This window comes from Delphinapterus leucas, chromosome 2, assembly GCF_059928025.1.
Source record: "Delphinapterus leucas isolate spDelLeu-1000000601 "Yukka" chromosome 2, BTC_Dleu_Yukka2, whole genome shotgun sequence".
NCBI classification, from domain to species: domain Eukaryota; kingdom Metazoa; phylum Chordata; class Mammalia; order Artiodactyla; family Monodontidae; genus Delphinapterus; species Delphinapterus leucas.
In genome coordinates this window covers 39,909,004-39,935,565 of record NC_143130.1, presented here as the reverse complement: position 1 = coordinate 39,935,565, position 26,562 = coordinate 39,909,004, and the positions used below count along the sequence as shown (strand labels likewise).

At 47.4% G+C, this 26,562-nt stretch overlaps 2 protein-coding genes across 2 annotated transcripts; both read left to right on the top strand.

Annotated features, from left to right (window-relative positions):
* LOC111169646 (zinc finger and SCAN domain-containing protein 2) lies at positions 1 to 7,259 on the top strand. Its single transcript, XM_089906756.1, has 2 exons — positions 1 to 114; positions 2,147 to 7,259. The coding sequence occupies exon 2, from the start codon at positions 2,255 to 2,257 to the stop codon at positions 2,756 to 2,758; it is 504 nt and encodes a 167-aa protein (XP_089762882.1). The 5' UTR covers positions 1 to 114; positions 2,147 to 2,254; the 3' UTR covers positions 2,759 to 7,259.
* On the top strand, positions 2,556 to 20,617 carry ZSCAN2 (zinc finger and SCAN domain containing 2). Its single transcript, XM_030763989.2, has 2 exons — positions 2,556 to 2,660; positions 17,877 to 20,617. The coding sequence occupies exon 2, from the start codon at positions 17,948 to 17,950 to the stop codon at positions 19,316 to 19,318; it is 1,371 nt and encodes a 456-aa protein (XP_030619849.2). The 5' UTR covers positions 2,556 to 2,660; positions 17,877 to 17,947; the 3' UTR covers positions 19,319 to 20,617.
* Positions 20,618 to 26,562: the final 5,945 nt, after the last annotated feature.

Here is a 26,562-nt window from a genome sequence, read left to right as displayed (position 1 = left end):
TGTTCTCGGTGCCCCTCGGGCTTGAGCCACCTTGACTCCGGAGGTGCCGGGCAGTGCCCGGGGGCGCTTTTGCGTGCGGAGCGACCGCGGGATTGGCATCTGGTCTCTGGAGAGGTGAGCCCGGAGAGCCAGAGCTGGAGCCGCGCGGGCCGGGAGAGCAGCCCGAGGCAAGGGGATAACGGGCCTGGAGCCAGTGCGGGCAGCCCTGTTGGGGGAGGGGCGTCGGGGGCTCTGTCCCCGTCCCGCGGGCCCCCATTCTCCCGGTTTAGGCGCCCGGTTGGCTCAGCGACCGGACATGGACTCTTCTCCCTAGCGGTGAGCTCCGTGTACATCCAACCAGGGGGGCAGAGTTTAGACTGGAAGGCACAGTGGACGACATCCCGAGCAGCTCATTTTACCGATGGGGAAACTGAGCTTCAGAGGGGGCGTGGCTTGCCCCAGGTGAGACAGCAAATTAACTGACTAGGAACGGTTTTCCCGGGCTCCCAGTTAAGAGTTGTGTTATATCTGTGTTTCTTTTAGCCATTTGGTGAATACATATTGAGAGCTTCGGTGTTTCCACTAGCTTTTCTTTTTTGTTCTTTTTTTAAGAAGTTTTTCCTTTCCTATTTTTTTTGTGTGTGGGGGTTATCTGAGTCTAAGATGTCGTGACGATTTTTAAAAATAACTTTTCATTGCCTTTTAGTCTTTATTTTAAATAATTTGTCATTTCACTGCTCTCAACATTTTGTAGAATTTCTGTCCAGGTTTTTTTTTTTCCTTGTGTATGTGTTCATTTTTAAAAGGAATTGGGGTCATACTGTGTCTATGGTTTTTTTGCCTTGCTGGTTTTGTTTTTATCCATTAATTTTCATATTATGAGGATTATTTTAAATAATTAATGATTAATAATTATTGTCAGCATAATTTAAAAATTTTAAAAAATACATAGAGCAGAGTGCACAAATCTTAAATTTCATATGTATGCTCTTATGCAACCATTGTTAAATCAAGATATAGAACATTTCCAGCTCCACTGAGCCCCTTCTCAGTAACGGTCCCTCAGAAGGTAGCCATTATTACATTAGCACAGTTTATTTTATTTAATTAATTTATTTATTTTCGGCTGCATTGGGTCTTTGTTGCTGTGCGCGGGCTTTCTCTAGTTGCTGCGAGCGGGGGCTACTTTTTGTTGCAGTGAGCGGGCTTCTCATTGCGGTGGCATCTCTTGTTGTGGAGCATGGGCTCTAGGCGCACGGGCTTAAGTAGTTGTGGCACACGGGCTCAGTAGTTGTGGCTCTCAGGCTCTAGAGTGCAGGCTCAGTAGCTGTGGCGCACGGGCTTAGTTGCTCCGTGGCACGTGGGCTCTTCCCGGACCACGGCTCGAACCTGTGTCTCCTGCATTGGCAGGAGGATTCTTAACCAGGGAAGTCCCACATTAGCATAGTTCTTAATATATTTTACTGTATGAATGTGCCATAATTAACCATTCTCCTGCTGCTGGAATTTTAAGGTGTCAAGTTTTCTTTTTGCAATTAGAAACAATGTTATGGTTGTGTATCCTTGCAAATAAATTTCTCTTTACAAAGATGGTTATCTTAAAAAATAAATTCCTGAGGGGCCAAGGCTGGATCTAAGAGTACAAACATTTTAAAACTTCATATTTTAAAATATGGTAATAATGCAGTTGAGGTATTTCCTTCCGTCCAGTGAGCGTCAAAGTGTCTTGACATCTGATCCTTTGCAAATCCTTGAGAGGTCCCCTTCAGATAAGAAGGATAGGTGTTATTATCTCTACTTATTAGGTGGTCAGTGAGGTTGTGTGACTGAGTTGTATGTTAGGTCAAGGTCACTCTGCAGCAAGTCTGAACTGACTTAGGGCAGGATAACTCAGTCCTGGGTTCTTGCGAGGACTTTGAATTTCTGTTACTCATGCTTTGGTCTTTTGGAAAGAAAAATACGCTATTTTTTGTGCTTGTGATTCTTCTTAACTTCTCTTGCCATAGAGATGTTTTCAGGAATAAGCCATTTTTCCTTTAAGAGGGACAGGAAACTTCTGTTGATTTGCGGATGTAAGAATCATTTGGTGGCCTGACCTGGGCTGCTGTGAGTTAGATTGTTTTAGGACAGTTTACTTATTGATTCTAGTTCTCTTTCTCATTCTTAGCCAGACTCCTTGTTGAAATTTGAGGAGGGTGCTGTCTTCTCAGAGAGCCTGGCTGGAGAAGACTGAAGGTCAAGGTTAGAAGCCTGAGTGATTCCCCCCAGAACGTGGATGATGGCCTCGGAGGTGCCGAGAGTAACCACTCCCCTGAGCCCCTTAGTCCGTGTCCCTCAAGAGGAAGATGACCAGGAGGAGGAGGTCGCCACCATGATCCTGGAAGACGACTCCTGGGTGCAGGAAGCTGTGCTGCAGGAGGATGGCCCTGAGCCTGAGCCCTTTCCCCAGAGCGCCGGCAAGGGCAGCCCCCATGAGGAGGTGGCCGGAGGGCCACAGGGTGCCCTTGGCCGTCTTCGAGAGCTCTGCCGGCGCTGGCTGAGGCCAGAGGTGCACACCAAGGAGCAAATGCTGACCGTGCTGCCAAGGGAAATTCAGGCCTGGCTGCAAGAGCATCGGCCCGAGAGCAGCGAGGAGGCGGTGGCCCTGGTGGAAGATTTGACCCAGACCCTTCGGGACAGTGGTGAGATGCAGAACCTCGTAGGGAGAGGGTGGGAGCAGCCCTCTGAGATGGAAGAGTGTGGTGTTTGCAGAGGAGGAGAAGGTGGTATCCAGGACTGAGTTCGGGTCAGCCCCATCCCTCTACTCTGTCTGCAGGTGATCAGCACATTGTCACCCCAAAATGCCCTGGTTGTGTGCAGTGACAGTTCCAGAATTTCAGTATAAGAGGGGCTTAGAGGACTATTCTCAGAGCCAGATTTACGTAGTTAGCACAGTTTTTTTGTGTATGGTTGGAGCGGTTGGGAAGCTGATGGAGGTTATGGGATGAGGGGCTGAAGACCCCCATAAACCACCCCTTGGCACTTTCACCCAGTTGTGCAATAAACTTCCAAATATTTAAGTTCCAGCAATTAGAAAAACCAAATCCTGTTTTTAAAAAGTGATTATTTTTGTGAAATCAAGGTGAATGACGAGTAAGCCAGCTAAAGCCAGCTAATAACTAGGGACTTATCTGTGGTATAAAGTCATCCCAGGCTCTTAAAAGAGTAATTCCAAACCTGAACTTTTTGCAACAGTTAATATATTTGTCTCTTGTGTTATTAATACGTTATGGGACCCATGCACGCCGTTCAACCACTCTGCCTCCATTCTGGTCTTCAGTTGTAAACTGGACTGCCTTGCTTACCAGATATTTACTTCAGATCTACCTGTGCCCCTAGGACTGTTTCAGGACCCCCGGGAACCAATGGCTGCCTCTGTGAGGATGTTCAGGGAACGGAGTGGGGAGAGGAGAGGAGAGGTCAGAGAAGGCTTCACAGAGGATGTGACACTTGAGCAGGAGTTGAGCTGGAGGGGGGTTTGGAAAGGCACAGGGCAGGGGGAGGGTGTGGCATCCCAATGGAGCTGAGGCTCAGAAGGGTGGACCGGTGTGGGATCGGTGGGATGACCATATAAGGAAGGCTGGCTGATTGGAGTGGAAAGTGTGTTTTTAGGAAGGGGTAGGAAGGAGGGTCTGGGGGAAGGGTGGGTGAGGCTTAGACCAAATGTCTTTGGCCTCAGCAAATTCTAAACTAGGGCCCCAGGGGCATGGGAGGAAGCTGAGCTTAGCAACAGGATGCAGGTTTGATTACAGGAGGGAGAGGCCGGAGGGAGGAGAGCAGCCAGGAAGCTGTCTGGATTCTGGATGGGCAGTGATAGGGGTGGGTCCAAGGTGGGGACTGCAGGGGAAGAGGAGGAGACTGGATGCATGTGACAAAGAACTAATAGTAACCCTAGCCAGCACTGATGGATCCTTTTTGTGGGCCAGCCAGCGTGCCTAGCATCTGATATGCAAAACTCACGTAAACTCTCAGAGAGCCTGGCTGGAGAAGACTGAAGGTCAAGGTTAGAAGCCTGAGTGATTCCCCCAAGAACGTGGATGATGGCCTCGGAGGTGCTGAGAGGAACCACTCCCCTGAGCCCCTTAGTCCAGGTCCCTCAAGAGGAAGATGACCAGGAGGAGGAGGTCGCCGTCATGATCCTGGAAGACGACTCCTGGGTGCAGGAAGCTGTGCTGCAGCTTGGAGACAAGCGGAATTATCATCACCGGGGAAGATAAGTGACTCCCTTAAGGTCTCGCAGCTAGTACGAGGCTGAACCAGGATGCCAGCTCAGGGGTCTGAGGACGTGGCTAATGTTCTTAAGCATTTCGTCACATCTGATGCAAATTCATCGTTGCCCGTGGGATGTTGGAAAGAGGGGCTGCAGATGCATAAGACAAAGGTGACTAACTCAGAGGCATCTAGTCTAGAGGATTCAGAAGGCTGGAAAGGGAAGGTGGTTTGGGGACAGAGTTGTAACAATGCCCAGGGACTTGGGAGATGTGAGTATAAAGCTGTCCTTTGGAGAAAAGGGTGGTCATGGAGGGCCACCTGTGAGCCCAGGCCTTCACTGAGCACCTCACATGTCCATCTTGCTGATAATCCCATGAGGTGGGTGGAACTGTCATTTTACAGATGAGGAAATGGAAGTTCAGCAAGGTCAAGCTCTTCCTTGAGGTCACACGGCTGGTTAGTGATGGAGCCGGCATTCAAACTCCAGTCTGTTTGCTTCCACGTGTGTTTGGTAGATCCCAGGTTTTATTTGAAGCAAAATACCTGATTTTCTTTGGCCCTGAAAAATAGCTTTTAATTTTACTCTTCCTACTTAAAAAAGCAAAAGCCTCTCACCCTGTTTAAAAACCTGTTTACTATGTAACAAGTTTGTGATGAACCTCAGGCTCTTCAATGAGATGCTAAAGAGAGGCCAGAGGGGTGGAAGGCTGAGGAGAAACCTCTCTGGGGTTACTGTTCAGTTGGGGAAGTCACAGAGCAGGGCGTCAAGTCTCATCAGGTGTCTCTGAGGCAATGACAGGCTCCCACTGTGACAGCCCTCCCCACCTGGCTTGCTGCAGGGGCTTTGTGCCTTTCATCTTTCACGGAACATCCCAGATGGGGAATGTCCCAGACTGAGTGGGCTTGTCAGTGCTCTCATTTCTGCCATTGAGATCGTCTTTGTGGTTTTCATTTGTCTAACACATGCTCCTGACCTGCCTTATGATTACTCAGAGGAACCTCTGCAGTGATCTCCATCCCTTCTCAAACATTTACTCAGCATAAGACCACTTGATCTCTAGTCTGTTTGTCCAGCTCGGGACCTTTGGTCACATTTACCCAGCACATTTTCAAGGCCTGCTTAGACAGTGGTTGTTTAATATTTGACTAGCAGGCACCTCTAGGTGTTCACAGTTAAAATATCTTAAAATTCCAGTTGAGATTGGACCTATATTAATAGTTTAAGTGGTAAAGCTCATCTCTCTTTGTGTTTCCCAAGGGCATTTTGATCCCCATACCCAGCCCTATTTCAGGCTCTTGGTATTTCACCTGAACTCTCGCAGCAGCCTCCAAAGGGAACCTGCCTTCAGCCTCTTTCCCCTGCTCCACTCCTACCTGAGTGATCGGGCACTCTCCTGCTTAAAAATCTTCTTGAGTTCCCCAGTGTCTCCAAATCAACCATGACCTCTTTGTTCTGCTTGCAGCCCGTGGCCCTGTGTGACCTGGACCAGGTGCCCATGGCTGGTCCTCCTCTGATCCCCTTGCCACAGCTCTTGCTTCATTCAGACCAGATCTTGCTGTTTCTTGAACATAATTTGTACTTGCTGGCATTCACCTGTGCTGCTGAGTTTTGATTTGGAGTGGCCTTGTCCATCCCTGTGTGATAAAATCCTGGTCTTCCTTTGAGTGCACACCTTTGGAGACCTGCTCCATAAAGCTGTCCTTACTTCCGGCCCCTGTTTCCTGTCCCCAGTTCCACCCGCCTGAGAGCATCTCTGATCACCTCTGCTAGAAGTCATCTCCCCTAGAACATTTGGATTCCCCTCCTCTCTTGGCTTTGTATCGTATTCTGTCTTGTTTTCTATTTGTATGAATACTCATCTTATTTCTTCTAGGAACCTATAAAATCCCCAAAGTCAAGGAACCTATCTTTTTCTTAACCTTTTTCTTTTTTTTTTTTTAAGCTCTCACAGTACCCAGCACAGTGCCCTGTACGTAGTGGGGACCCAGTAAGTATTGACGGCATGAGGAAATGAATCCTTCCAGCCTCCCTGCAGGTGTGGAGAAGCTCACCTGCTGGGTCCTTGAAGGAGGCAGATAGCTGCTTCCTTCCAGGCTTATCTGCCTCTCCTTGAGAAAGCCAAGCTAAGTTTTGTTTTAAAACAAAATGGGGTCAGGACTTCCCTGGCGGTCCAGTGGTTGGGACTTCGCCTTCCAATGCAGGGGGTGCAGGTTCAGTCCCTGGTTGGGGAGCTAAGATCCCACATGCCTCATGGCCAAAAAACCAAAACATAAAACAGGAGCGATACTGTAACAAATTCAAAGACTTTAAAAATGGTCAATATCAAAAATATCTTAAAAAAAAAAAAAAAAGGTCAAGCCCAAAGTTGGCAGAACGTAGCCAGGTATATTTCCAAATCTAGACAGGGAGACTAGGTAGGACTGCAGCTTAGACCTGGGAGAACTCTTAGGCCGGTAGGCAAGTCAAGCAGCTTAGTCCCGCAAGAGAGCACCTACTCTTAGGTTTTCGTTCTTGGAAGCTCTGTATTAATCCTTTGTTTATATTCAGCAAACTCAGTGAATATTATCATATTTATGCTGTTAACAAAGATGTTTATAAACATAGAGAACATGTTTCTGAGTATGGAGGTGGGTGCTATTGCCGTTTCTCAAATTCCAGAGGCTCAAGGATATCTCCCTTCATGGCCTGAGAATAAACCAGTAGGTGGCCTTTCTCACCTGTTGTTATCCAGCCAAACTGGTAGGAGTAGTCCATGGGACTGGCAGCATTTACTTGAAGGGACAAGCTTTGGATTTGGAAACCTAAGGTATGGTGAATCCACACCTCAGGGAGGACAGTTGCCTGGAGGTCTCTTGCACCGGGGAGCTGGTCTTGGATGTGGCCACCAGCACACAAATGCCAGAGAAAATGAAACTGTTGTGGGCTGGACGTGGAAGCCGCAGTAGGGCATCACTGGTCCTGTGGAGACCGTCCATCCAGTGATGTGCTCTTTCTTTTTATTTTTTAAAAAATAAATTTATTTATTTGTTTTTGGCTGTGTTGGTTCTTCCTTGCTGTGTATGGAGTTTCCCTAGTTGCGGCGAGCAGGGGCTACTCTTCGTTGCGGTGCATGAGCTCTAGGCGCGCAGGCTTCAGTAGGTGTGGCTCGCGGGCTCTAGAGCGCAGGCTCAGTAGTTGTGGCGCACGGGCTTAGTTTCTCCGCGGCATGTGGGATCTTCCCGGACCAGGGCTCGAACCCGTGTCCCCTGCGTTGGCAGGCAGATTCTTAACCACTGCACCACCAGGGAAGTCCTGCACTCTTTCTTTTTAGATAAGATTGGCCCACGTGGTTCACACCTGGCAGCTGTGTTTTTAGCCTGTTTCACAGGCCTGTTGAAAGACCATTTATGAAAAGCACTAGTTACCTGTGTTGCAGGTTACAAATTACTGATGTAAAACCCAATACACTTCCATTTTTTTTCTGGTGACTTGGAGAATGAGAACCCCAATTTTCCAGGGCAATCTTGAGTATTTGTCCTTGTAAAGCATCAAAATGTCTCAAATTCCAATAGCTGGCAGCCAAACCATACCTCTCAGAATGTCTCACATCAGTCTGTAAGAGGCCTGGGCCCTGGGGCCAGAAGTCGTTTCTCAAATTGTATGGCCTCATTTTCGGTTCAGAAAGTATAGTCACTAGAGTTGAGACAGCTTGTCCTTGAACTGTTCTCTAATTGCTCTACCCACCCTCATCTCACTTTCTGTATGAAGTAAGCGGAAAAATACCTTTAGAGCCCGGAGACCAGTGGACTCATGCCGCAGCGGCCTCCCCAAGATAACCCCAGACCAGTGTGGTTGCAGCATCAGGCTGAAAGGGGAAATGCTCCTCTCCTAACAGATTCTTTTTTTTTTTTTTTTTTTGGCCGAATAGTACGGCTCGCAGGATCTTAGTTACCCGACCAGGGATCGAACCCAAGCCCCCTGCAGTGGAAGCTCGGAGTCTTAACCACTGGACCACCAGGGAAGTCCCTAACAGATTCATTTTATCTCATAGAAGCCCCACCACCCGAAAAAGAAACTGCTGCCATCAGAGGGGAGCAAAGGGGAAATTATGGGGCTCAAAATTGATAGATTCGTGACATATAAATCCTCTGACCATTAGTGTGGGGTCCCTGTGCCATCAGCATCATCTGGAAGTGTGTTAAAAATGAAATCCCCGGGCCTCCCTTCAGACCTACTGAACCGGAAACTCTGGGGGCGGCGTCCAGCACGTGGGTTTAACAAGCCCTCCAGGTGATCCTGATTCAGCCACCAGTTTGAGAACCACTGTGCTAGGCCTATGGTTCTCAGACTTCTCATTGGGGTCCTGGAACCCACTCCAGGGATTCTGATTTTCTGATTTAGTTGGCACGGGGTGTGGCCCAGGCAAGGGAGTTTTGAAAGCTTCCCAGGTGGTTCTAAGGTGCAGTGAAGTTTAAAAACCACTGCTGTAGAGCCTTGTTACTCAGAATGTGGTCCATGCACCAAAAACATAGGTGTCACCTGGGAGCTTGCTAGAAAGGCATATACCTCGGTCTCAGCCTAGCCCCACTGGAGCAGAATCTGCATTTACCAAGATCTCCAGGTGATTTCATATGCACTGTGAAGTTCGAGAAGCGCTCCTCTAGACTAGTCAGGAATGGAGATTATCAACTTCAAACCTACTCTTGTCCAACAGGTGAGCTGAGAGTCACAGCTGACCTCTCCAGCCATCCTCAGCATCACACCTGGCTTTTGGTGGGCACAGGCAGCAGCTTACCTATTTTGAGCTTGCTGGCCCAGCAAAAATGCTCCCTTGGTGACAGCAAATGAACAAATACTTCCATTTTTGTTAATAAGGGGAGTGAAGAGCGGTGCAGGGTTGTAAAGGTATATGTCTTTTTAAAGCCACAATTCTCAGTTTCAAGACAAAAACACTTTCAATTCACTTAAATATTTGAAGTGTATACCATACAGAACTCTCAGATGTAACATTATAACCGTAACTGTTTGGCAATCATTCATTTAAACCAATAACATCTCCTTGCTGTTTTTACCAGCGCTTTGTCTTTCAGGCAGTCAGAGTTCAGGGGGAACAACGGTCCCAGTCACTCAGGCGCTATCAGGTTCCCTCCAGTCTTGCCAGGGCAGCGCCCCGATAGGGAGAGCCCCACTTGGGCATCAACTGTATCAGAATTACAGACCCACTTCTGCATTTTAGACCAGTGGCTCTGACCATGATGTTGAGACACAGCGGTATGTCACAATCAGGGGGGAAGGACCTTACAAGAATTCTGAGCTTAACACACATTAAAGCACCAAAGTTTGTGACCAGTTATGTCATTGTTATAGATAAATTACAGCAAATTCAGGCTTATCCCCATATTGACAGCAATTTTTCTTACACTTATTCTGGTACGCTTTCTAGCATGGGAGAGAAAGCAGAGGCCTCTGGCCAGGCAGGAGGACACACGTGTCTCTGTGCATTCCATGGGAATGTTCTGTGCATGTGAGTCTAGAGCCCATGTCAAGGGCAGGAAAATACAAGATCCATTGATTCAGACCGAGCTGCAATTGTCTAGTAACCAGTAAGGGCCCTATGGCAATTCAGGAATCGTTCAGTGGATGGACCATTCAGTAGATGGACTGTTCAGTGGATGGTGTTTGGACAGTGTTCTGACCCTTTTGAAGAAACTAAAACTGGATCTCTACTTCACAAGTTACACAGAAATCAATTCCAGATGAGTTATAGATCTATACTGTAAAAGATCTGGAATCAGCTATAGGAGAGTATTTTTGTAATCTTGCAGTGGGGTGGGACTTCTTAATCTTAAACAAGACAGAAATCGTCAAAGCTAAATTGAACTCATGGAAACAGAAAAAGTCTTTTATATTAAAAAGATACTGTGGGGACTTCCCTGGTGGTGCAGTGGTTAAGAATCCACCTGCCAATGCAAGAGACACGGGTTCGAGCCCTGGTCCGGGAAGATCCCACATGCCGCGGAGCAACTAAGCCCGTGCGCCACAACTACTGAACCTGCGCTCTAGAGCCCGTGAGCCACAACTACTGAGACTGCATGCTACAGCTACTGAAGCCCGCATGCCTAGAGCCTGTGCTCCACAACAAGAGAAGCCACCACAATGAGAAGCTCGAACACCGCAACGAAGAGTAGCTCCTGCTCGCCGCAACTAGAGAAAGCATGTGTGCAGCACCGAAAACCCAACACAGCCATAAATAAATAAATAAGGTACTATGAACAAAGTTCAACGAAAATGCACAGACTGGGAGGAAGTATCTGCAACAAAGTCTGCAGTGTAGCAGATAAGAGTCAAAATCTTGCTCTGTAAGAGCATCTACAATTCATAAGAAATTGTCAACCCAGTAGAATAGAAGGTAAAAGATATGATCCGGCAATTTAGAAATGAATAAAAACAAATTATATCCATATGAAAAGATTTTCAACCTTACAAATTACCAGGGAAATACCCATTAAAGCAAGATACTATTCTTTTGCCTGTTAGGCCATCAGAAATTGAATAGTGTTTCTAAGAATTCTCTGCCTTTTTGAGCATTAACTGCATCTTTTAAAATTAATTCCAGAATTTTTCTAGTAAGTAATGTATCAACTTTTTTTTTTTTTTTTTTTTTTTGTGGTACGCGGGCCTCTCACTGTTGTGGCCTCTCCCATTGTGGGGCACAGGCTCTGGACGCACAGGCTCAGTGGCCATGGCTCACGGGCCCAGCCGCTCTGCGGTATGTGGGATCCTCCCGGACCGGGGCACGAACCCATGTCCCCAGCATTGGAAGGCGGACTCTCAACCACTGCGCCACCAGGGAAGCCCTGTATCAACTGTTTTAAATTTGGTAAGAGTACATAAAATGATATATAAAAGCCATATTCCTTTTTCTTGTTATGGTGGTAAAATATATAACATAAAATTACCATTTTAACCATTTCTAGGTGTACAGTTCAGTGGCATTAAGTACGTTCACATTGTTGTGCAACCGTCACCACCATCCATCTCCAGAAATTTTTCCTCTTCCCAAACTGAAACTCCATACCCATTAACAGTAATTCCGGGCTTCCCTGGTGGCACAGTGGTTAAGAATCCGCCTGCCAACGCAGGGGACACGGGTTTGATTCCTGGTCCAGGAAGATCCCACATGCCACAGAGCAGCTAAGCCCGTGCACCACAACTGCTGAAGCCCGCGTGCCTAGAGCCCGTGCTCCGCGACAAGAGAAGCCACTGCAATGAGAAGCCCGTGCACTGCAACAAAGAGCCCCTGCTCACTGCAGCTAGAGAAAGACCGCGCGCAGCAACGAAGACCCAACGCAGCCAAAAATGACTAACTAAATAACTAAATAAAATCTATTTTAAAAAAACCCCACTAACTCCCCTTCTCTCCCCACAACCCCTGGCAACCACCATTCTGCTTTCTGTCTCTATGAATTTGCTCTAGTAGTTTCGGGGGAGATCAAAACATTTAGAAAATGAGACCCCCTTCTGTCCTGTTTCCTTAATGCCTGACTCATCTCTGAGTTTTCTCTACTGGAGATCTGGCCGTCCAACCGCTTGCTCACAAGCCTGCTTCCTCAGAAGCCTGCCTCCCTGTATCCAGTCTCATCCACAAAATATGCTCATTTTGAAATAGCAAACACTTTCTACTGGTGAAGTTCCTTTTTAAAGAAAATTCCCAGCTCCTACCATCTCATCCTATCTCTACTCATTAATATGTTGATGAAGTTATTCCCCTTTTATCTGACCACATCAGCTTCTGAGTTTTCACTTTCTTAATTGACCACCCACAGAAAAAGAGAATTGCCCGCAGTTGACTTAATTTCACCAGTGTCACCTTTTCTTGAGGAGGAGCTTGGGAGGAACCAGGATCCCTCATCCTTCCCAGCTCAGTGATTTTTTTTTTTCCCATTTGGAGGCCCTTGTTAAGTCAGATCGCCCAAAGGGTGCTCTTTTCTGTCCTTTAGAAAGGCTCCCGTGCCTCTGTGTTATCAGAGACCAATCTTAAAAGAACTCTCAACCTTCCTTTGGCCTTCCCTGGAGTATAACAGTCTTGAATCTTTGTCTACGTAAAGGAGGATAGGACTGGTCCTTAAGCAGCAGACAGTGAGGGGGTTATTGGGTCAGGACGCTGCTCAGATGGGCCTCTGCAGTGAGGTGGCAGAGGAAGATAATCACACAAATTAAGCATCATGTCTAAAGGCTCCCATATTTTAAAGGAATTCTCTCATATTCTTGTCTAATAGTTCAGTACTAATTTTTTTCCCTTTAAATCTTTGATCTATTTGAGATTTGTCCTAGTATGGGTCCAACTGAAATTTTTCCATTTGACTTAACTGGTTGTTCCCAGCATCATGAATGCTGGTGTCTTTTGGATGTGGTGTCTTTTTTTCTCCATGGATTTGAGAGGCTAACCTTATTTTCAACATATGTTAAATTCCCATGGTCATAGAGATTATTTTTTTCTGTTCCACTGGTCTGTCTATTCATGAGCCACCTGAATTAAGTTCTGAATTCACATGTATTAAATTCTGGACTCACATGTCTACTGAGTCTATTTCTGGAGGTTTGGTTTTGTTTCATTGGTCTGATTGTCTATTAATGTTTTAATTAGAGTAAGTCCCCTACATACAAACAAGTTCTGTTCCGAGAGCATGTGCGTAAGTCCAGTTTGTTCATTAAGTCCAACAAAGTTAGCCTCGGTACCCAGCTAACACAATCGGCTATGTGGTATTGTACTGTAACAGGTTTATAATACTTTTCACACAAATAATACATAACAAACAAACACAAAAAATAAAACATTTTTAATTTGAAAGTACAGTACCTTGAAAAGTACAGTAGTAGAGTACAACAGCTGGCATCCAGGGGCACGTTCATGTCTTTGAAAGTTCGTAACTTGAAGGTTCGTATGTAGGGGACTTACTGTATTGAGATTTTATGTTTTAACATTTGACAGAGATAGTTGCCCCCTGCCTTACTCCCCTCATTTCAGTCAGTAATCTTATCTACAATAATGTTTATTTTTGTACTGTTAAAGACTCTTATACTTCAGTTACATGATTTGCCAGTTTTAAATGATAACCTTTGAACTCCCAGGTATACAGATGAGGCAGTTAATGAATATATCCTATATCCCAGTTTCTTCCCCACAACCCCAATTTTGGTTAGTGTGTCATTTCTACGTGTCTGTGTAGCATTTACATTCTCTTTTTTCACTCTAATCGCCACAGTAGTTTTAGACGTTGTTGTAAAGTTAAATGTATCTGTTCAGCCCCAGTCCTTTTGCTCTAGCATTGCCCTTGTCTCGTGGTTGACTGAAATTCATCTCCCAATAGTTTCCTCAAGAAGGGTCATAGGAACAATATTCTGCGAACTTGTGTATATTCAAAGCTGTTGGCCTGTAAACTTTATGCTTGAAGGACAGTTTTGTTGAACGTAAAATCCTTGACATCCGTTTTCTTTGCTTGCATGTCTTGTAGCTCTTGCTGTATGATCTGCAGGGATTGAATGTTACCGGAGAGAAATTTGAGACTGGTTGATTTTCTTCCCCCATATAAGTGATTCGATCTTTTTACCTTGTTGTCCCCTGTCTCATTAGTAACCAACCTGGGTTAGTTTTCCTTGGCACACAGTGTACCTTTCAAGGGTTCCTCTATCTTTTTTTTTTTTAATGTATTTATGTATTTAATTTTTTGACCACGGGGTACATGGGATCTTAGTTCCCCAACCAGAGATCGAACCTGTGCCCCCTGCATTGGAAGTGCAGAGTCTTAACCACTGGACCACCAGGGAAGTCCCATCAAGGGTTCTTCTATCTTTATAGATTATACTTGAAGGATTTGTTCTATTCCTTTGGCTTAGTTTCCTTTTTTGAGAACTCTAGTTATATATTTATTGATTCTCCTTTTATCTCACTTTGGTTTCTGTCATTCTCTTTAATCTTTTTTTTTGAACTTTATTTTTTTTTTATACAGCAGGTTCTTATTAGTTATCTATTTTATACATATCAGTGTATACATGTCAATCCCAATTGCCCAATTCATCCCACCACCACCACCCCGCCCCGCTTTCCCCCCTTGGTCTTTAATCTTTCTAACTTCTTTCTTTGTTTCCATCTCACTTCAATTCTTCCTTTCCCTTCCTGTGCTTTCCAAGGTGCCTATTTTCCGTTGAGTTCCTCCCCGTTTTGTCTTCATTTCTCTAGATTTTTTTCCCTTCTTCCCAGCTCACATTTCCTCTCTTCCTGTTGTCTCTTCTCAACTTCTACTTTGTGGTCTTCCTTCACAGAGGCGGTTGCTTCACTTAACATTTTTTAGGGATGAAAAATGGTCATTTTTCTCAATAACAGTAATTCCTGTGATTCACTTGGGAGAGTCAAGGCTCTCTCTGCTGCTTTACAGAAACAGAAAGCTTCCTGCACACACAGCTCATCTGTGTGATTCTGTATAATTGTAGCCTCACCTCCCTTGCTTCTCCAAACCAAGGAAGCCAGCCCTGCTCACCCCAGTTCCCAAATGTACCGATGCACTTGAGGGTGAGTCCCTGACTCTCAGGAAGTGATTTTCTGCCTGAGCTTTTTGAGACACTGCCCCCAAGAGCACCCCCCCACCTCCTGCTTTCCATGCTTGTTCTCTTCACTTTTTCCCTCCTTGGCTTCTGCCCGGTCTCTGCTGTTTTTGGAAGCCCTTACATGTATTTTGTTGTCTGCAAATTGATCTCCCTCCTGATCTCACTGAAAATGAAATCTGAGTTTTTGTTTTTCCTGTTGCCTGAGCTCAGCCTGGAACATACCAGTTCTGATTTTAGGGCAATGAAAAACCTTATTAACTACTGTCCCTATTCGGAAGAGAACAACTACAAAGGTCATCACAAAAGGGTTTTGGGTCATGTTAGCTTGAAGATAATGAATCAGGGCCTCAGCCTGGCGGTTCTTATAGAAGAGATAATAGCAGAGCTCTGTGATAGAAACTTGCAAAAGAGCAGTCTTGCACGATGTTGAGGAAGCACAGAATTTCTGGCCCTAGCCAGGCGGGAGCTTGCATGGTGCCCCTCATTCCTGTATCCATCCCCTGGAGATCTGTGGGAGGGGGGCCCGAGGGCAATTATAGGAGTCCACAGATTACCAGCAGCATGTATGTCAGTGTGAGCATGAAATGTAATTATATGCTTAATTGCAAGTTTAAGTAGATCTTATTTTGACTAAAGACATGAGTGGAACCTAGGTTCAACCTGAGAGATGTAGGCCACATTGTATCATGTTCATATACGGAAATTTACATTAACTTATAGAGACTAATAATCACTGAATTGAGCATCTAACCTTAAACAGTTTATCAGCATTAACAATGGAAATGTCACTAGGACTTTGTGTAATTATTTTGCTAATTGTCTTCCTTGCTATGAATGGAACTACTTTCTTATGAGGTCTGATGTGTGATGTTACGTCTTAGTAATAATCAGGCTATCACCTTTATCAGTAAAAGCATTGACTGACTTCTGTATACTCTATAGAATTTTTAAAAAGGGTTGAAGATACCTTACAGAAATAGAGCACAAAGGAATTATAGTAAAGAAGAAAATATTGGGAAGGAAAAAATGAAAGAACACAAGTTGCATGCTGTAAAAACATCCAGTATTCCTGCTCTGGGCTTTTGGCTCCAAGCTTCCAAGCAGGCAAGGCAGAGAGGGAGCCACAGTCAGGGGCGTGAGGCAGACACAGATCACTCAGAAGAGAAGCTCCTTTTGATACTTCCATCAGAGAGAAATTTCCTCCTCTGGCCGATCAAGAGGATATTGTGTGGTATAAACAATGTCGTCAACAACTTCCTGGCAGCATTAATGTTCCTGGCAGCTGCTGACTTAAAAAAATGCACAGTGTGAGAGTTGAGGGTTAAGTTTTATTTGGGAGAAAATGAGAACTATAACTCGGGAGACAGCATCTCAGGTAGCTCTGAGAAACTGCTCCAAAGACGTAATGGGGGAGGTCAGCATATATGTGATTTTGGTGAAGGGGGAGTATACGCAATCAAGCACATATTTTTTTGCAGAAGGTTTCTGCTAGTCTCGTGAAGGTTACTGCTAATCCCGAGGAGCAGACGTCACCATGAAGGAATTGAGTGCTTTTCTAGATACGAGGAGATGCAAGAATTGGGCTCATAAAATGGTCTCCGGAAAATATTAACTATCTGAAGACCTGCTCTGCCAGTTTTCCCCAGAGCGCGGAGGGCCTCCTGTCTGCGCTCCACCCTGAGCTCCTTGCAGGGGGAGTTGAAGGTCAGCAGCTGCAGCGGCTCCTGATTTAGTCCTTGTAGAGGTAGATGGCAAGTGCCAGTTTGTAGCTGACACAGCCATTAATTTCTTTCTTTTTTTTTTTTTTTAAAAATTGATTAACAATGTAATGTTAGTTGCTAGAAGTTCATTTCTTTTTAATTTTTTACTTTTTGGCTGTGCTGTGCGGCATGCGGGATCTTAGTTCCCCGACCAGGGATCGAACCCGTGCCCCCTGCAGTGGCAGCACGGACTCTTAAGCACTGGACCACCAGGGAAGTCTGTGATTAATTTCTAATGACCCTTCTTAGAGTGTTCATCAGTGTCAGCCAGAGCCATTAAACCAACACACAGTTCAGTGAACACAGTTCTGCCAGTGTCAGAGCAATGTGATCCAGGCCCACAGCTCTGCTGGCTTAATCCTGGGATAGACTTTAGAGTCTCTCATTTGAGGAAGGGAATGCATGTTCTTCCAGCAGTCCTCCCTCATGATTTGTTTCACCCAAACGTTTGATAAGTATTGGGCAGTAGTTTGGCAAGTTTCTGGAAGGTAGATATTTTGTATTACCGATAGGAGATCTATCTGTAGACTCTCACTGCAGGTAAATTTGAGGGCTCTTTTTTTTTTTTTTTTTTTTTTTGGCTGCGTAGCATGTGGGACCTTAGTTCCCTGACCAGGGATCAAACCCGTGCCCCTATAGTGGAAGTGTGGAGTCCTAACCACTGGACCGCCAGGGAAGTCCCCAAATTTGAGGGCTCTTTTAACTGCCCACTTACTTGTTTCCAGTCATGTGTATAGACACCTAGAGTCCTTGTTGCTGGTGCCCTGTTATCTTGTCTGTGTCTTACTTAAATGTCAACTAATAAGATTATAAGCATCAGACATTTTAATGCACAGAATTATTATATAAGCTCCATTTGAAAGGAGACTGAGCTTTAGGGGAATATCTGTGGTACCAATAAGAAACTCATTCATTCATTCATCAAATTTAATAGAGCACCTACTAAGCATTGAGCACCATGGTGAGTATCGGGGACTGTGTACCCTGTTGCTTTCCTTTGATCAGGAATTTGAAAATTCCCACCTGATCTCATTTCCCAGCGGAGAAACACATAGAGACCTGGAACCCACATCTTTAAGACTTAGAAATTCTGGGTGATCACCATAAAGATATGAGAGCTGGCAACTGGATAACCAGTTAGAAGGAAATAAACCTGTCTTTTTTTTTTTAAGTTTTGAGGGCTCGCTAGCCTTTTTATTTTCACTCGAAGTTTAATTCATTTTAAATTTCCCCTTTGGTTTTCTTTTCTCATCATTACAGGAAATTGAGTACAAATTGTACAATTTTCTTCATTGTTTCAGATTTTGAGATCCAGAGTGAAAATGGGGAGAACTCTAACCAAGACATATTTGAGGATGTTGAATCACATGAAATGTTCTCCGAAATGCCTGAAGGGGAAGGCATTCCACAATCTGACTGGGAAAGTGACTTGGAGAGAGACTGCAGCTCCCGGGAACCCCGGGGAAACACCCCGGGGGAGGACCATGGGGAGGTGCCACCCCAGAGCAGGGAAGTTGGACAGCTCATAGGCCTTCAGGGCACCTACCTGGGTGAGAAGCCCTATGAGTGTCCCCAGTGTGGGAAAACCTTCAGCCGGAAATCCCACCTCATCACGCACGAGCGGACCCACACAGGAGAGAAATACTACAAATGCGACGAGTGCGGAAAAAGCTTTAGTGATGGTTCCAACTTCAGTAGACACCAAACTACTCACACCGGGGAGAAACCTTATAAGTGCAGGGACTGTGGGAAAAGCTTCAGCCGGAGTGCAAACCTCATAACCCACCAGAGGATCCACACGGGAGAGAAACCCTTCCAGTGTGCCGAGTGCGGTAAGAGTTTCAGCAGGAGCCCCAACCTCATCGCCCATCAGCGGACTCACACGGGGGAGAAACCGTACTCGTGCCCCGAGTGTGGCAAGAGCTTTGGAAACCGGTCCAGCCTGAACACGCATCAGGGGATCCACACGGGAGAGAAGCCCTACGAATGTAAAGAATGCGGCGAAAGCTTTAGTTACAACTCCAACCTCATCAGGCACCAGAGGATCCACACGGGAGAGAAGCCGTACAAGTGCCCCGACTGCGGACAGAGGTTCAGCCAGAGCTCGGCCCTCATCACCCACCGGAGAACTCACACGGGAGAAAAACCTTATCAGTGCAGCGAGTGCGGGAAGAGCTTCAGCCGCAGCTCCAACCTGGCCACGCACCGGAGGACCCACCTGGTGGAGAAGCCCTACAAGTGCGGGGAGTGCGGGAAGACCTTCAGCCAGAGCTCCAGCCTGATTGCACACCAGGGAATGCACACGGGCGAGAAGCCCTACGAGTGCCTGACATGTGGGGAGAGCTTCAGCTGGAGCTCCAACCTCATCAAGCACCAGAGGATCCACACGGGTGAGAAGCCCTACAAATGCAGTGAGTGTGGGAAAGGCTTCAGCCAGCGCTCCCAGCTGGTGGTGCACCAGAGGACCCACACGGGTGAGAAGCCCTACAAATGCCTCATGTGCGGCAAGAGCTTCAGCCGGGGCTCCATCCTGGTCATGCATCAGAGAGCCCATCTGGGAGACAAGCCATACAGGTGTCCCGAGTGCGGGAAAGGCTTTAGCTGGAATTCAGTCCTCATCATACACCAGCGAATCCACACCGGGGAGAAGCCCTACAAATGCCCCGAGTGCGGCAAAGGCTTCAGCAACAGCTCCAATTTTATCACACATCAGAGAACTCACATGAAGGAGAAACTTTACTGAAGGGGCAGAGAGGGAAGGTGAGGGACTAGCCCAGGAGCGCACTTGCCACTCTGCCCCCAGACAGGGATGTGTCTGTAGAAGAGCCATTCTTCCTAAAGGCTTGTTGGGGATCTTTGCCAGAATCTTACCCCTGCTCACCCTCATTTCTAGGATCCCATCGTCTTAGTGGTCAGAGTCAAACCCCGAGAACAGAGCATAGGAATGGAAGGTCGGAAAGCTGGGGCTTTTTCTGTCACGTTTCTCGACTTGATTGGCTCCTTCTCTCTCCATCCTCTGTGCCCCAGTTTCCTCTTTGGTAGAACAGGGGGGATATTTCTCCGTGTGGAACGGAAGACAGCATGGCCCACATTTTAGAGAAATACCAGAAACCTGTTGGTGTTGTCTGGTCGTTCTGCTGCCAGTTGTTGGGCTAAGGTGCCTTCACTCGAGCTGGTAGCATCCCAGGGCCCCTGCCATGGCAGAACTGGCCCTTCCTGCCTTTGTGTCCTGGGGTTTGATTTCGGGTCAAGGTGGAGGGGCTTCTCCAATTCTGAGTCATCCGCATGAAGCTAAAGCCCTTTTCTCGTTCTAGAAAGTGTCAGGAACACCGGAACACGAGGGAGTCTGGCCCAGAACCAGTGTCCCAGTACCTTTCCATTGATAGGAGTTGCCCAGGGCCTGCCAGGGAAGGCATAAACGGAGGAGATGTATGTGTTTGCTCTTGTCTCTGCTTACTGTCCTGGGGTAGGTCGGCTGTGGGTCGGTGGGGACACATTTATTCTTGCAGGGGTTTAGTGTTTGAGTGTGAGGTGAAGTCAGAGCCGCCAGCTGCCTCCCCCGGGTGGATGGTATTTCTGTCTTGTTCAGGGTGAAACAGTCCTGCACTCTGCAGGGTGGCCTTGTGTCTTTGCCCCCCAGGTACACGGCCCGCTACCATCACTCTCTGCTCTTGTCTTTTTTATCGTTCATATGCAGACCTAGAATTCTGTCTGGTAGCTTCTGTATACAAAGAACGTTATTTTTAAGGAAGTGTTGATTTTGAGGACACATCACCTGTACCCTGGAGAGGTTTGGGCTTGAATCAAGAGTTGTCCTACAGATGTCGCCCTTGATCTTGGGATGCTACCAGGGCTTTGTTCTTGGGTCCTTGAGCTTTGAAACAGTAAAGACAGGATGATAGCAGGTGAAGGGCTTTGTTAGGAGGGAAGAGGAGGGTAAATAGGCTTTTCTGTCGTACACGTAGGGCCTGCCTTCAGAACGCACCTTGGTTCTTACAGGGTGGATGCTCCAAATTGCCTAATAAAGTAGAGTCCCACTCTTTTCCTGAGTCTGTCTTTTCACATGTGTTAAAAACCCGAACTTGACAAACCCATATCTCACTTCCCCACCCAACTCACCTCCTGCCCCAGGCTGGAAGTGGTCCAAGACCTTTAGGGGGAAAGAAATCACTTGCTTCAAAGAGCACACCTTTGGGTGAACCTAGTCCTGTGTGCTTGACCAGTGCACCCACCTCTCCACTGCTCTTCGCTAACTCTGCATCCAGTCTGTCAGCCAACACTTGGAGAGGCAGCTTTGGCTAAGGTGCCAGATGATTCCCAATGGTCTCCTTGGGAGGCCATCTCCATCCAGAATCAACTAAGTTAGACACAAGGAAGCTCTGGGCAGTAGCAGTTATTACACCAAACCACGTAGGCTGTGAAATCCCCGTCACCGATTCCATTCCTTCACTTACAGGGCAAACATTTACTGAGGGCGTGTGTACCATCACCGTGCTAGGTGCTGGAGAAAGATTGTGAACAAGAAGTTCCGTTACCCGTCGTCATGCCGCTTTACTAGGAGAAAGATTTCCATCTGTCTGGGAAGATACAAGAGCTGCCCTGCCTGTAAGGGAGAGTGGACAGGCGGGTTTCCCAGGTGGCATTCAGTTCTGGAATTTGGGTTGTAGGAATGGTGTTTTTTCTCTTTCCCTTAAGCTCAACTTGAGAAAAGAATTGATATTAAGGTTTTTAAACCTTCCTAACTAAATTTCTTTTTTTATTCCTCCCTACCTGGTATAAACACAAAATGTCCTGGAAAGAAAGGAAGCCAGATTAGCTGAAATTGCAGAATTAGACTGGAACCAGGTTGGGGAAATGACAAATGGTGGTTCTAGAAAGGTTGAGAGCCCATTGCTTCCTGTCCTGCTTGCACCTAGAGGGGGTCTGCAGAGGCAAGGAGGGGTCTTCATGCCGGATGTGTTGGATGGAAGGACACGGCCTTCTTCCCCTAAAAAAAGTCAAGAAGCCCCAGCCCCCTCGGCAGATCTGCCTCTGCTACATCTTTGTTCACAACTCAATTACACCTGTGTCTCTGTAACAAAGACTATTTCCCCTTCAAGGTACCTATATTTAGGGACCGAGTTTTTGTTACCAGTTTGTTTCTAAGTTCATGGGAACAGCCTTGGGACCATTAAAAACCTACAGTAAATGGTTTTTTTTAAAGGCATCTGCTTTACCCTCAGTGTGGCCCCCAGGCCCACCTCAGCAAGTCTTTCACGTGACTTTGGTCACTTCCCTCTCCCCGGCCCCGCAGTGGCCGCCCTGTGCCCATTGCCCCTCAGACCCACGCCAGCCCCCAGGCTCTGCTCACCTCTGAGAACCTTGAGCCTGCCAAGCGTGGCCTCCCTCGGTGTCCCAACCAGCAAACTTCTGTGTATCAAACCCTGTCACTTCCTTGCCTCCGGGCTCAGCCGAGATGTGTGCTTTTGGTTTAATAGTCATCTATCTCCAGCTGTCACTTGCCTCCACCTCCCTCCAGGACTCAGGACCTTGCTCATCTGCTATTTCCTCTCTCGATTTCCAGTCTATCCCTCTCTACTGGCTTCTTCCTGCAACTTACTCACCTCCTGCCCTTGTTCCTAGAGCCTCAAACTTGCATGTTCAGAACTCAAGTCCCCCACCTGCCTCCCTTGATCAGGGTGCTGGTTCCACAGGTGTGTTTCCTCGTTGTGAGTAGCACTGCCATCCACTCGTTGTCACCCAACCCAAAAACCTAGGAGTCGTCCAAGACTCTTCTTCCCTCGAATCCCTTAGAGCCGTTTGGAAACCAAGCCCTTCTCAACTTTTCCCAGACCCGACCCCCCCTGGCCTAGTTCAAACCCCTGCCCGACACTGCAAAAGCCCCCTTCCTGGTGCCCCCCAAGCTTCCTCTGGCCCTGCTTCCCGCTACTCCATCCTCTGTGTTGTAGCCAGAGTGAGCGTCCTTCCACAGCAAAGAACTGAGCCTGTCACTACCTAGCTTAAACCCTCCGGGGCTCCCCCATCCCCCTAAGGAGGCCACGGTCCTTGGAGGGCAGATGAGGTCTTCCTGATGGGGGCCTCTGTGGAACCTCACGTTCATACCTGGCCTTGCCCTCGTCACCACACCTCTATGCCCTTGACCATCCTCGCCCCCTGGCAGCTCCCCTCAATGAGCCCTGCTGGGTCTCGTCTCTCTGCTCCCTCTGCTCCCTCTTGTGGATTGCTGGGCTGCCCTGTCTGCCCAGGGCACACCTGCACATCTTTGAAGACTCAGCCTGGGTACCACCCCCTTCGTGAGGTCTTCCCTGCACTTGCCTGGCGGACGTGATCCCGCCCACCACACCCCTGAGCTCTCCAATTTCGGTGCCTGTGACTCTCATTACATTGACCTGTTTCGTGATTCTGCCCTGTCCCTCTTCGAGTTTTTATGCTCACACCCCTACTGAGGTTCCAAACTCTCTCTCCAGCACTCAGAGCAGGGCCTGGCATGTGATAGGAAGTCAATAAATATATGCCAATTGGGTTCTCTCCATACAGTTGTATGTAAATGCAAGAGGCGGATGGAGCCCAAAATTCTGACCTGGAAAATGGGTTAGGTTTCCTACACTTCCCTTTGGTAAGATGATTAAGTTATTTTTAACTTCAGTGACCTTTCACCTCAGTTACAATTTATTGGTATCAGTGAATGGAGACACAGTGAAAGACATTTATAAAAACCAACCCACCAACCAGAATCCTAACGAAAAAGCTTTTGTTTTCAAAATGTCACAGATCATCAAAAGTCAGTGAAAAGCATGCATCCCCTTTCTTACAGCTGAGTCCGTAGTATACCATCTATTTCTCTTCTCTCTGGGCAAGCAGTGAAGCTTGGAGACTTTATCTTACTCTCACCCTTTTAATCCCAGGGTATTCGTATAACTATATCCTGAGACAGTTCTTGTTTTAACTTTTTGTTGAAACGTAACACACAGTGACTTCCCTGGCGGTTCAGTGGATAAGACTCCATACTTCCAATGCATGGGGCACGGGTTCAATCCCTGGTCAGGGAACTAAGATCCCACAAGCTGCCTGGCACAGCCAGAAAAAAAAAAAGGGAAATATAACACACAGATAAGTGTACAGCTCATATAATTTTTACAAACCGTATACACCTGTGTAACCAGCACCCTGGTCAAGAAACAACTTAGCAGCACCCCAAAGTCCCCCCATCAGGTCCCCTCTGGGTCAGTAATTTGTCTCCTCCTGACCCTGCTCTGAAGTTTGCAGTGGGGCAGGTGGAGTGTTGGGAGCTGAACCGACCTGGCTCTAGACACACTTGTGCCACTTGTGTCACTTTTAATAGAGATTTTGCATTTTGAGGCAGGTCATCATGAGACCTCCTCTTGTTTTTCACGGAATTTTATTTCCTTTTGGGTTGCACTTCTGGTTTACAATAAGCCATAGTAGCTTAGTGTAGCACAGTTTATGGTTCAGTGTGTCCCTTGCCCTGCACCTGTGGCTTAACACTCTACTCCTGAAGTCAATCAACCCCGCTGCATTATTACAGCCACGAGAAACACCTAAGGAACAATGGAGAGAATAACAAAACACTAAAATAAAAACAGCATACTGGCTACTCCCCTAGTATCAAGATGATCCACAACTGTAACTGGTCCTTCGTTGCACGTGACTGGTGGTCGCCCTCCCCAACCCTTTATCCCTGATGGGGAGTCCTGTCTCATAACCAGGGAGCTGTGCAGGGACCCGGTGTGCTGGGCTTGCCCGTCCCACAGTCTTTCACAGACAGACCTGGAGTTTTTCAAATGCAGGGCCATTTTAACCTCCCTGCTGCCTGGCCCTGTTAAGCTATTTCAAATCTCTGGACAGAATATTAGAGTCTTTCCTTTATCTCACCCTCTTGACTTGATAAAATAGCCCGTGGCCACGGAGGAAGCGAAGGTGGAATCGCACAGATGATGCTCAGATCGTGAGACAGAAGGTTGCAGAGCCCGGTGGAGAGTAGGGGCTGTGGTTAATTCCCTTTGGCGCTCCACCCAGCCACTGGTGCAACTGAGCTCTTGCCTCTGGCATCAGCAGAGGCTGTGGCTCCTGGGCCTACCTGCCCCTCACTCCCTCTCCCCTGCTCTCTTCTTCCTGCTCACTCTTCCCAGTGTCCCAACTCTGTGAATTTTCCATCCAAAGGCCCACGGCAGCTGTAGAACAATGGCTGCTGGGAGGAGGAAGGTCTGGCTCCAAGGAAACACTTTGCCCAGGCCCCTCACATATCCCAGGCCTTGGCAGGCACAGTGTCTCTGCCGTTTGTTTACACTGTCGGTGTCGGGGCAAGAGGCCTGCCAGGATGCCTCAGGGGGTGGCACATCTTGGCAGATTTACCACTCACGAGTTCCAGCCCCCAGGTTTTGTGGTGCAGGCACCCAGAGATGACCAGACACTGGGTGGGAGGCTCCTGGTAACTAAATTTGCAAGAGACTAATATTCCAGAAGCCCAATTATTATTCATTTACCTGGGGATCTCCAATCCCAAGCCACTTTCAGAGCACCCCTTGTTCCTGGTCTTCAGTGACGGAAAACTGAAATGGTGGCTTTGTGATCAGATGGTGGCTGGTGATGAGCACGGATTGAAAGAAAGGGGTCATGTGACGCACCCCCCTCAGGTGATGAATACTGCACTTCAAAATCCCCTTCTCTTCCCTGCCCCCCAGCGCGGTCGGCTCCGTCCCCAAGATTGCCTCGTTAACTTTTTTTTTTTTAATTAATTAATTTATTTATTTTTGGCCGCGTTGGGTCTTTGTTGCTGCACGCGGGCTTTCTCCAGTTGCGGCGAGTGTGCGCTGCTCTTCGTTGCGGTGCGCGGGCTTCTCATTGCGGTGGTTTCTCTTGTGGAGCACGGGCTCTAGGCACGCGGGCTTCAGTAGTTGTGGCTCGCGGGCTCACTAATTGTGGCTCGTGGGCTCTAGAGCACAGGCTCAGTAGCTGTGGCGCACCGGCTCAGTTGCTCCGCGGCATGTAGGATCGTCCCAGGCCAGGGCTCGAACCTGTGTCCCCTGCATTGGCAGGCGGATTCTTAACCACTGCACCACCAGGGAAGCCCTCGTTAACACTTTCTTCCAGGTTTCCCTGATGAACACGCCCCCTTCCACAGACAGGTTAGTGTCACTGGTTAAGTTGGAGTTAAGTGGACGAGACAGTGGTCTCCACTCAGTACACGTGGCTGTAATTAGTTGCATTCTTAGAGCATACGCTTATTTCTTTCATCTCAAAATCCTTGTCTCCTTACACACTGCTTGTAAATCCCTCTGTGCCATGTTTTTCTAAACATATCAATGGTCTAGAAACCACCCTCTTGCTGAAGAGTTTCAGCACTATTGTCACTTGCCTCTCTCAGCTGTCCCATGTGATGCCGCCTTTCTGAGTCACTAGCTCTTGCCTGTCTCCCTCCTGTTCCTGTCCTGAGATCTGTGGCGCAGCGGATGGGGTATTGGGAGCCAAAGAGACCTGACAGGCCTGGTTCTAGACACACCTGTGCCCCTAACTAGCAGCATGACTAGGGCAAATCACTTTTGGAGATCTCATTTTTCCTCACCTGCTCAGCTGATACCCGTACTTGCCCATCCCATTCCAGAAGGCTGCTCGAAATCACTCAGTGTGGCGGTGAACGTTGAAATCCTACTGTCTGTGGTAATATTGATAACTCAGATCGAATGGAACCTGCTTTCACCAAAGAATGGACGTTTCTAGGTTTCTGAGACCAACTGTCCTCCGAGGGACCAGAAAGCTTTAGCTGGGAAAACATCTCATCTGTGTAGACTCTTCGGGGGCCTCTAGTCCCAGTCCTTGGGGAGTGTGGCTTGCAGCTTGAGGGCACGTATGCAGGTCTTCTCGTTTGGAGGACTGGGTGTGGTGTTGACAGTGAAGGTGATAGGAGCTAGGTTTGGGATGACCCTTTCCAGGTTTGATTTTGCTTTCAGTGAAAGTTCCATTGGCTCA

Excerpts from the sequence above, each read along its gene's own strand:
- ZSCAN2 (XM_030763989.2), top strand. The coding sequence starts at position 17,948 with ATGTTCTCCGAAATGCCTGAAGGGGAAGGCATTCCACAATCTGACTGG.
- LOC111169646 (XM_089906756.1), top strand. The coding sequence starts at position 2,255 with ATGATGGCCTCGGAGGTGCCGAGAGTAACCACTCCCCTGAGCCCCTTA.